The sequence below is a fragment of the Natrix helvetica genome (genome assembly GCF_964273705.1).
Source record: "Natrix helvetica genome assembly, chromosome: 1".
Classification (NCBI taxonomy): Eukaryota; Metazoa; Chordata; class Lepidosauria; order Squamata; family Natricidae; genus Natrix; species Natrix helvetica.
Window position 1 is genome coordinate 156,021,462 of NC_138548.1, and position 12,124 is coordinate 156,033,585.

Consider the following 12,124-nt stretch of genomic DNA (forward strand, 5'->3'; position numbering starts at 1 on the left):
TCAAGAAAGCAGAAAGATTAGCTGCATAAAACAATTAACCTGATCCAGAAGCTATGACAAGAAATAATGAACTTAAAATTCAAGCAAGGGGTTTTCAGAATCGACACCAGGAAAAATATAACAAAAATATGGAGGTCAACTTTGCCAAATTGGCAGCTTAGAAAAAGAAGAACTCGGGGGCTGTTGGATGCTGTGAACTTAGTAAGAGATTGATTGTTTTTGGAAGTTTTTTAATTTAAGCTGGAATATGATACTTCCTGCATTGTTCAACACACTTTCTCACATAGACTTTTACTGGATAATATGAAAGCTGGTTATTTTTTTCCTCTTCCCTATGATCTCTGCCCTTAAAAAAAGGGAGAAATATTTCCGGTATTAAATTAAAACTCTCAAAGTGTTGCAGCATAAACTTTGCCATTTTTAATATAAATGTCTAAGAAGTTGAACATCCCTTTTATTAGCTATGCATTCTGCCCCCCAAAAGGAAGCATATGCAGTACTCTGGCGTTTCTCAATTTTAGCCTTTGAGCAGATTTTGAACAGAATCTCAAAAAAATTCAAATCAAATAGTGTTGCTTTTGAATCTTAAATCTCAAATTTGATTTAAATCCTACCACTATCAAATCTTGGAACAAAACCAGATTTTAGCTGATTTACACATCCTTACTATATACACCAAATTGTAATTATTGGTATTTATTTCTGTTTAGGCAATGGCTGACATCAAACCAACTCACAGTAAAATATGCACTAGAAATGCAATACGAGACAAAACAAGTTTAGAATCCTGTCGCTTAATACAAAAAGTAGAGTGAAAAGCACATCTGATGACAAGGGTTCCACCCATCTTAACTCAAACCTGGAAGAACCACCAAGTCTGCAAGAGCTTACAGATTATCAACAAGGTGGAAGCCCACATATTTGTGTGGGATCTCATTCCAGAGGGCAGGTATCACAACAGAGAAGGTATACTTCCTGGGTCTCCATAGATGGCACTATTTAATCAAAGGAACCCGGAGTGGACCAATACTGTTTTGGCATCCTGAAGCCAACATAAGAATATGATATTGCCAGGCATCCTGGCAACCATCACAATGCATGAAGCAAAAGTATTAAATGGACATAGCAAGACATGCCCATCACCGTCCATGCTGTTGCATTCTGGAACAAGTGAAGCTTCTGAAGAGTTTTCAATGGCAGCCCCCTACACAGTGCACTGCAGTAATCAAGCCATGAGGTAACTGTCTAAAGGGCTTCCTGATCCAGAATAATGAGCACAAGCGGAGTAGCAGTTTGAGCACCGGGGAGCTGCTACTCCATTCAAGAGTATAAATAGCAAAGAGGCTCTAATATCCAAGCCATTCAGCCTTGTAGGATTGAGTGGGGAGTTTTCTTCTTCCCATCCAGGCCTGAACAGCCTCCAAGCATTTGACATAGGACTCCAACAGTCTCACTTGGCTGATCTGGGGTTGAGGGAGATAACTAGGTATCATAAGCATATTAATGATATTGAACCCCAAACTGGCAGATAACCTCATCCAGCAGCTTCACATAGAAAGGTACACTCTTCTCTACCTGATTATTTATAGTAGTGCTGGATTTCAATCTCCCACCCAGGAAGCATGGCCAACAGTTATGCTAGTTGGAAAGCTCAAAATATTATGGCTTTATGGAGACTTGAGAAGTACCGTTTTGGGCAAAATTGTTCTTGAGCAATGTGGACATTACCATGATACTGGATTTGAAAGTGTGTTCTTTTAAAAAACAAACAAACACGCTTTGTAGACACTATTTAAAGGAGCAAAAATAATTTAGCGCCATTGTTGAGACATTCTCAAAAGGTATTCATGAGACATGTACCTGCAACACATTTCAGCACTCTCAGTAGTCACAGTGCTCACATTTTTGCAGCATTATTTAAAATTTATTCAATCATTTTATCACACGTCCAATGTTTTTTATTTCAAGCATAAGTTTGAAAGGGAAAGCAGAACCTTACATCAAAGCGAGAGAGCCCAATCCAGAGCTGGTAGTTATGGAGAGCCACCTGGACACCAAGAAAAGCCTGTTGATATTCTTCTGTAATGCTAACCAGCCTCATATTGCTCTTCAGACATTCTTCCTGGGCATCAAACCACGTCAGGCTCTTCAGAATTATAGTATAGGTGACATTTAGGTATGTCATGGTGTGTTCAGGCTCTTGTATTGTCTGGTTTTCTATAGGATCTACAAAAGAAGAATAAACAGTTGAGAAACCTTATGATTTATATTGATATTGATTGTTTCCTGATTTCTTATTTGTACCCTATGAATATCATTAAGTCTTGTACCTTATGATTCTTGTTGAATGTATCTTTTCATGTATTTTTATGTATACTGAGAGCATATGCACCAAAGACAAATTCCTTGTGTGTCCAATCACACTTGGCCAATAAAGAATTCTATTCTATTCTATTCTATTCTATTCTATTCTATTCTATTCTGTTCTGTTCTGTTCTGTTCTGTTTGGAATGAAGTAATATACAGTAAAGAATTTTATTTTCAAAATCAGCATTTTTCCTTCAGGGAATAGATCTTTAACTTCCAAATACATTTTGGAGCACATTGTATTTTGGGCAACTTAATAAAAATGGTGTCTATGGAGATTTTCAGTCATCTAGTCATGGTTGTCCCAAAGGTGCAAAGGCAACTGGTCTTTATTTTTTTTTTGAAGACATTTTGCTTTTCATCCAAGAAGCTTCTTCAGTTCTGACTGAAGACTGATTGAATTTTAATAAGATTAGGACTGCAATGCTGAATCTTAACAAACCACTTAAATTAATCCAACTGATATCCAAAGCCAATGAACCAGATTAATTAATCCAATTTTCCTAGAAACTAATTTAAATACATGTAAAGGAGATGTAATGACAAACATATCCTAAAAAGCATTCCTTTTGGGCATAAGAAGAATATTTCTCCTTCCTTCAAGAAGGTGACATTCAAGATTGTACTAGGAAGCTTTCAAAAGTAAACATTGTATGGAAAGCCAGTAGTACAGTGTTACATAATAGCTCTTAGCCAAGATAAAATTTAATTTGGGAATTACTTTTAAAGTAATTAAACGTTACCACAGAAAGTGAGTTATTTTTTTAAAAAATTAGATCTTTACCATCCTGCTCCCTAATGCTGATCCAACAAGGTCAAGAGATTTACAAGTGGATCTTCTAATATTAAATATTTCATGTGCTGACTGTGCTATCTGGTCATCTAAAATGCCACAGTGAAAAGCTGGTATTTCAAACCTGTATTTCTCCACTTCACGTACCTGGATGCTTCTGACATATGGCCAAAGGCAAAGTATCAGCACAAGAAGTAAAATTCCAAGTTCCTAGATGAGCTCTGGGATTATTGAGCAAAATACCACACTGGTTACTCTCTTCCTCATTAAATGCCTGGGGGGGGGGGGGGGAAGAAATATGACATTATATTATTAGTGCTGGCATGTCCCATTAACAAATATGATTAAATCCTTGACACAATCATATTAAACAGTGCTGTTTGGAGGTATTGCTAAATCATACATCTAGCTCTTGCGTGAGTAATACGGGCTTATCAGCATACTCATACCTCCTACATTCTAACATAGCTACTGGAATGAAATCAGAGTCTTGTTTTTTTTTAAAGTTATTGCGGTTCTTAATGTTCTACCATGTTTTCAGTTAGTTTTTTTTCAGTTGCAATGTATGGCTGTGAAGTTTGGACCATAAGAAAGGCTGAGCACCAAAGAATTGAGGCCTTTGAATTATGGTGCTGGAGAAGACTCCTGCGAATCCCTTGGACTGCAAGGCGATCAAACCGGTCAGTCCTAGAGGAGATCAACCCTGACTGCTCTTTAGAAGGCCAGATCCTGAATATGAAACTCAAATACTTTGGCCACCAAAAGAGAAGGAAGGACTCACTGGAGAAGAGCCTAATGCTGGGAAAGATTGAGGGCAAAAGAAGAATGGGACAATAAAGGATGAAGTGGCTGGATGGAGTCACCGAAGCAGTAGGCATGAGCTTGAATGGACTCCAGAGGATGGTAGAGGACAAGAAGGCCTGGAGAAACATTGTCCATGGGGTCCCGATGGGTCGGGCACGACTTTGCAACTAACAACAACAACGTTCTATCTAGTAGCAGTGTGGAAAATATGCTGAAATCAAAACGAACAGCAATTTTGAGTATTGTAAGTTCAAAATAGCACATTCCATTTTCTAGAAATGTTCCATCTCCCATCCCATCGTTACTGGACAATTTTAACTAATGAATGAAGTAGTGTAATGACCTGCCTGCCTGCTATGGGCAACAATCACGAAGGAAAAGTTTTGAAGGAGTGAGAATTGGCACAGTTTACCAACTGAAAACCTGAACGGATATGAAACACTGACTGTATAACTGCATCCCAAGCAGCAAACAGCAGCCAGAGGCCTGGCTTCAACTTTTCTTTATCAAGCAGAAACATATAGCCCCTGCTTCCTCCCATTGGCTCCTTCTCAACAAGAAGAGTGGCATCCATGGTATGGTCTTGCAAGCCAAGGAAAAAAGTGAGTACGCAAAAAGTTCCCCTTTTGGCTACACAATGCTGCCCAACAATATGTCATATGCCTGATAAACAGGGTCCCGCATGAGGTTTTGTCTACAACAGCTGATATGTTGGCATCCAGTTGTCCACACTGGACACTAACTTGGTAGAGCAGCCAATTTCAAAATCGACTCTCCCACTGCTGGACTTTTCCAACCCAGCCATTGGAAGCTACCTGAAGACTAGCCCCTTTCATCATCCTTGAGATCCTTTGGCTGGCAAGCCCCTTTTGCCTATGAATTTCATTCATTAAAGATTCATTTATTAAAAATAATAATTATTGATTCCAAACCTTCCCTTTTACAATTTTGTTGTAGGGTAGACGGAATACAGCACTAGCGTGGACTATTGCTCCGTCCACTTTTGTGGCTCTGAAATAAAATGAGAGCACAAGAGACCTATTCGGCATTCTCCCACAACGCTACCTCTCAAAAAGTTCTGAGCTTAATTCTGAGTTCAGAATAAATTTTTGTTTCCTTCTTGCACAGCTATGGGGTCTGAATCCAAACCTTCAGTCTTAACTATAATTTATCGAAAGCATCCATCCGACACCAAGATTTGTGAAGCTATCTTATCGCAAAAAATAAAAATAAAAATTGACCAAGTGATTTTGTTTGGATTTCAGTTAAACCAGAAATATGAAGCCATAGAAAAGAAATGACTGTTACTTTTGGTTTTTAAAGTTACATTTTCTTCCCTTTCATTATAATGAGATTAAAGTAAAAAGTTCTGATTAAAGGTCCACATGATAACTGATGAGTATAGGAAAGGTCCACATTACTCTCTTGGTTAAAAATATGGGAGGTTGTGTCATCACCTTCTTTTTCTGATTTTCTTAGCTTAGTCTAATATTCTCCCATCCCACTCAGCAGGGTTGATCCTGGTTAGCTTTCCCAAGATCAGTAGCTTTCCCAAGATCAGCACCAGTCGATTAGGTCAGTGGTCCCCAAACTTTTCAGCTTGGCGGACCAATGGGGGGAGGGAGGATAGTTCTATACGAGTGGTGGGTGCATGTGCACATCAACCGCTTGCGCAAATAGAGCTTTGCATGTGTGCACATTTGCCCACTGTTTGCATGGCCCAGTTCCAAATGGGCCATGGCCCAATAGTGGGCCGTGGGTTGGGGATCCTTGGACTAGCTGAGGCTACCTACTGTGACTTATAATTAAGCTTGTTACTAAAATCATATTCCTTATGCTGCTGTCACAATTATATCACATGCAATATTTAACATAATATAAATGACCCAATCTTATACCTAAATTTCTGAAGAAGCCACCCAACTACAAACAATATATTCAAAATGGATGGAATATACTATTTTCAACTTCCCATTTCTCCTCTTATCTTAAATTAGTAAAAGCAAAACTTTTTTTTCTGCTTTAAATAAATTACAAGGAAAACCTGCAGTGTAAAAATAGTATCAACAACTCACATCAAACTGAATGTTTCTTATTCTTCCTTGAAGCAAAGGATGGAAATTGATATAATCTAAATTGTTGCCATCCGTCCACTTGCTTACTTGCATATGAACTTGGGAACGTAAACCAATCCAAATCTTTGGGGGCAGACCTGGGAGTAAGCTTGTTATAAAGTCTGTTGGGAAGAAGATAAATATTTGCATATTAGGATTAAACAGGTAAAGGAATTCGCTTGCAGATAGGGGCAGTCCATAAAGTCAAGACGGCAACAATAACTCAATAGAATATAAATTGGTTTTATTTGTAAATTATATTATTTTTTTTATTTCTAAACCTCCCACTAGTATTCCAGGATTAATGCAATTTACAGAGGCATTCAATAAAATAGCAGGATGCTCTATTTATTGGTCCAAATTAGAATTGTTGCCAATTGGTGAAACTGGTGGTACCCAATCATATATCAGTTCAGGATTTGTACCAAATCCTTTCAATATCTAGGTAGGTGCATACCAAAAAATATAACCCAGTTAGTAACATGTGATATAAATAAAATATATAGAGGAGTTTCTTAAGATATCAATAGATGGGAGTCATTAAATCTCAAACTTTGGGGAAAGGTAAATGCTCTCACAATGAGTATTATTCCCATATCTTGAGAGTTCCTGTTCAAAAATCTGGAAACTATTTTCAGAAAACCAATTCCTTATTTAGGCACTTTTATGGGCTCTTTGATTACAAGAATTACATTCATAGAAAATGCAATTATCAATTCTTTAGGGAGAATTCAGTTTACCAAATCTGGAGCTATATCATCACACTTAATTATTGTCAAGTATTATATACTGAAAGCTAACAATTGGTATTAATTTTCTGATTTGGGCAACTGGAATATAATATCTTGGTTGAATGTACAATTTTAGGATCAAATATACTAGAACTCTAGTGTCTATGAAAACAATTATGTCAAGTTAGAAAGTCATGGAAAGTAATGTTGACTAAAAAAAGATTTGATTTCTTTTTCCATGTTAAAATGACATTATGTGGAAACTCAACTTTAAAAATTGAGAAAAAGATAGTGATACAGAAAAAATGGATGAAAGCAGGGATATTGACTTTGGAACAACTGATAGATGATGAAGATGATTTTTTTTTTACATATGCTGTGTTAAGAGATAAATTATTTATTTTATGTATTTCCCACCCTTATTACCTTTTTATAAATACAAATATCATCTTTCAGATATAACTCAATGGCAATATTAATAGCTACAACATTTGTTAGCAATTTTATTGGACCAGCAACATTTTCAACTTCTGAGTCACCTAACATACCAGAACAACTTGTTAAAATCTTTAAAACTAAAGAACCTTTTTTGAGTTTTAATAAATATTTCAATTTGTATTTGAAATTTAATTGTATCATTTCTATGATTTATAGATAAATCAATTTGATATGCAAATGCTAAGAAATTAGTTGAATAAAGAATTAGAGGTTTCTATATTGCCTAGCGCCGCGTAACAGAGTGAGTTCCCGTTACTTGTCCCAGCTTCTGCCATCCTAGCAGTTTGAAAGCATGTAAAAAATGCAAGTAGAAAAATAGGGACCACCTTTGGTGGGAAGGTAACAGCGTTCCATGTGCTTTTGGCTTTTAGTCACTCCGGCCAGATGACTCCGGAGACATCTTCAGACAGTGCTGGTTCTTTGGCTTTGAAACGGAGATGTGTACCGCCCCCTAGAGTCAGGAACGACTAGCACATACGTGCGAGGGGAACCTTTACCTTTTATATTGCTTAGACAATAGTATTAATAATCTTAACTTCTATAGCAAAAGTGTCAACCTCAAACTACAACTTAAACAACAAAAAATAATATTTAGAATATATTGGATTCTAGTACATTTGTACAGAAAAGGTGTATAAGACAACATTTTATTGGAGTTGTAATAGAACAACTATTTTTACAATGTTCTATACTAACTAAATCTGGGGAACTATTGGATTATATAAATGATAGGCTGCCAAAAATTAAATTTGTCAGAGTATGTAATTTTTCTCTTGAATTACATATCTATGTACATGGAATCTGCAAACTGGGCAATGTAAATTGATTCTCTGTGCCCTCACTATGGCCAAAAGACTGATATTGTAGTACTGGAAGATAAATGTATGGCCTCATTCACTCAATGTATTGAAAACATGATTACATTTTCCACTAATGGGGCAACTGCCTATAGACGTATACTTTATATGGATTTTGTATAATGAATTATGGAACTCATTTATACAAATTACATTTATACAATATATGACCTACACTGAAAGTAAGTCCTAGCTTGATTTTTACATGTGAGTCCAATATAAGCCCTACCCCCAAAACAGGCCCTAATTAAGACCCTGCCCGCTCCAGGGTACACGGGTAAAAATTAAGCTAGGATGGGGATGGGGGTGTGGAGCTGCCCTACTACTTGCCTTTGGATAGTTGCAACCAGCCCTCGCACACCTTGGCCCATTTCTTCTGCCAGCAAGGCGTTCCTAAAGGCCTCTCTAGCCGATAACAGAGCTTTGGATCGATCCAGAGCTCTGTTATCATCTGCAGAGGCCTTCAGGAAAACCTTGCTGGCCTTGCCGGACAAGGAAGTTTCACTATTTCTCTGATAGTGAAAAAGAGGCCGGAGGCGATGCGTGCAAGTGAGGTGAGTCAGTGGATGACATCCCCCCCCAAAAAATAAGACCTGGTGCCTTTTTTGGTGACAAAACAATGTATGACATTGTTTTAAAAGCAGTTAAAAATAATTTTTAAGATGGAAATCACAACCGTGTAATTGAAGCCATACCCCCTTTAATATGCATCACAAGAAAAAAAGGGGGCAGAGCTTTGATTGCATAATAGGGACAGTCATCTTGATTTTTTGGACCTCCCTCCATAGCCCTGTGACATACATAACACAATGAATCTTTTGTTGTTGCTGTTGTTGATTTCTTGATTTTATCAGTCTTCTCATAGACTACAACTAATGGAATATTAAAACAACATCCATGGAAGAGGATCAGCCAAGCTCCACAGGCTGAATTCACTTACTTGTAAACACTGTCAGTGACATCTGCAATTACTTCTCTTTCAGAAAACAGTCATTTCTATTCTCTCCCATAAGGATACCACTATCATGCTGTGTTTTTTATTCCCTTCAACTCAAAGGGTGCAAAAGATTGCTTCCTTCGGTCGGACATTCAGAGATTAGTGCCCTTCTAGTGAGTTTGGGAGGGGAATGTTATTTATCACTGCTGTTCTTATTAGCTATGAAAATGAGGAAATACTCTGTTTTGTAGGAATTTATATTGCTCTTGTTTTATTTATTCTAAACCACCTGGAGTCCACTGTACAAATATTATAATTAATTCATAATTCACAATATTATCATAACAATATGAATTAATCATGATTAATTCATAAATAAGTAACACTAAGAAATGCAATGCTTATATCCACATCCAGTTTATAATAATTCTGTTTAAGTTTAAAAATGAAAACTTCATATGATTTTGAAAGAATAGAGATGATGCCAACTGCAAAATTACAGTGCATTCTTACACAATTAATGGTAATACTCACCATCCCTAATTTTTAACTAGAAAAGGTCTTTTCTACTACACCAAGAGGAAGGGTACATAAGGAGATATGCAAGAAGAAGGGTTTCATCATAGCAACCAGAATGCTCTGTCCCTTATGTTTGTACATGTGATGTTAAAACACATGTGCAAAAAGGGCAGATGCTGGTTTTGTCCTTTGTCTTCCCCATAGACAAAAGACAAAACCCATGTTCACAAATAGAACTTACATTATTATCTCATACACCAGGGGTGTCCAAACTTGGGAACTTTAAGACTTGTGGACTTCAACTCCCAGAATTCCCCAGCCAGCCCCCTGTCATACACAAAGCCTTTCTCACGAGCAATGTTATTCAATTTGAAGGAATCAAATGAACTGTATTTTTCGGAGTATAAGACGCACCGGAGTATAAAATGCTCCAAGATTTTGAAGAGGTACATTTAAAAAAAAAAGTTCTTGCAGACCTCCCAAACCCTCTGCATGCCTAATATTTTGTGAAAAATGGGGCATGCAGAGTTTGAGAGGCCTGAAAAGTGCTCCTGGGGGCTGGGGGGAGGGAGGGCAAAAAAAGGGCATGCATAGCCTTTGGGAGGCTTGTAGAGTGCTTCTGGGAGTTGGGGTGTGTGTGCCAAAAAATGGCCCGTTGTTTACTCGTTTTTGCCCTTCCCATCCCCCAAGAGAACTTTGCAACCCTCTCAAACCCTCTGTACATCCATTTTTGTGAAGGGGGCGGGGTTTTGGGAGGCCAAAAATGCTGTATTCAGTTTATAAGACACACCCAGATTTTTGCCCTCTTTTTTTGGGGGGGGGGGGGAAGGTGCGCCTTATACTCCAAAAAATACAGTACATGTACATATATATGAATGAATCGTGTGATACACATCTATGTATGGAATAGCAATAGCCCTTAGATTTATACACTGCTTTACAGCACTCTGAGAGGTTTACAATGTGAGCATATTGGCCCCCAAATCTGGGGCCTCATTTTACCGATCTCGGAAGGATGGAAGGCTGAGTCAACCTTGAACTGGTGAGGCTAGAACTCCTAGCTATGGGCAGAGTTAGCCTACACTACTGCATTCTAACCACTGCGCCACCACGGCTCATGTATTTTCTTACCTTGTTCAATCTGGCTTTTGATTGAAGGAAGGTTTCCTCCTAAAGTTTGACAATGTTCATCTGCTTTATTAAATGTCATATTCTTAGGAGTCACCTTTCGATAACACTGTAAAAAAAAATCTTTTTAAAAAAAAATATAACCTCTGAGGTAGATATTTCACAAATGTTTTGAATTAAACTATGTTTAAACTATGTTCATATAGTAGCCCAAGTTTGTTGCAAATGAAGGTAAATATACATGTTTCAGGATAATGTTGCAGGATACAATCTGGGTCGGTCACCAGGACCAGAGATTTAGTCTTCCAAGCTTTAGGACTTGTGCTGGAGCCCATCTTCAAGGAACTTCTCTGTACTGGAATGTGTAGAGTTCTCTCTACCAGAATGTATAGAGAGAAGACCAATATTCTGGTAGAAAGAAGGTCCCTGAGCAGAGGTGGTATTCAGACAGTTCGGACTGGTTCAGGTGAACCAGTAGTTCTGACAATCAGCTGGTCCTGCCCACCTGCACCCGCCTTATCCTGTCCTTTATTTCCTGTTTTCTAGCTCATCTCAATTGCACGGTACAGCTGATTTCCCCTGCCCCTCGTTGTTCTACTTACCGTTGCTAACTTGGAAGGTAAGCAGCTGAGCTTCTAAATGCTCCATTTTCAGGCGTGCACTGCACACGCTCATTGAACCAGTTGTTAAATTGGCAACATCCCACCACTGTCCCTGAGGATTGGCTCCAGCACATCTGAAATCTCAAAAGACTAAATCTCTGGTCACAGCGACTGACCCAGATTAGATCCTTCAAGTTTGTTAGTTGCAAGTTATTGCAGATCTTTAAATGTTCATCAAACTAGTTTGATAACCATTTCAAGTCAGCTTCTGTGGACTGAAATATAATATTAGAATCCCAAATTATTTATGCATTACCTTATTTAGGAAAAAAATCCATCTTTCAGGGCAGCTTTCCTTAGGTGATTTATAGCCTGGTTCTCTTGTCTCCAATAATGATGCATTGTATTTCTCACAAACGAAAGGCAGTTTTGCAGTGCAATCTAATGAACTGCCTGCAGAATAGAGAATAAATAGAAAATTGTTATGCTTATACCCTGTTATGCAGACCTCTCACTAAGTTTAATGTAAGCAATAAAATAGTTTTATTTGAAGATTGTTTTTAATGCCTTTGGTTTCACATTTAGTTTTAGACTTTAAACCAAATAGAACTCTCAGCAGTTAGTATAAGTGTACTCTGAATGAATATATTAATTAATCAATAAAGGAGAATATTTGTAGCTCAGGGTTGGTTCTTTCTGAGGTTGGTTGTTTTCTTGCTGATGTTTCATTATCCAAATTAGGCAACAACTTTAGTTTAGCACTGGTGATGTTAC

General features: G+C 37.7%; 1 protein-coding gene across 1 annotated transcript in view; it reads right to left on the reverse strand.

The window, feature by feature from the left end:
- Positions 1-12,124, reverse strand: part of LY75 (lymphocyte antigen 75) — a 93,213-nt gene that overhangs the window by 20,642 nt on the left and 60,447 nt on the right. Inside the window, exons 21-25 of the mRNA XM_081936061.1 lie at positions 11,667-11,803; positions 10,752-10,857; positions 6,040-6,200; positions 3,308-3,434; positions 2,000-2,226 (exon numbers count right to left, since the gene is read on the reverse strand). Coding sequence (XP_081792187.1) covers positions 2,000-2,226; positions 3,308-3,434; positions 6,040-6,200; positions 10,752-10,857; positions 11,667-11,803 — 758 coding nt within the window. The remainder of the gene's footprint in view (positions 1-1,999; positions 2,227-3,307; positions 3,435-6,039; positions 6,201-10,751; positions 10,858-11,666; positions 11,804-12,124) is intronic.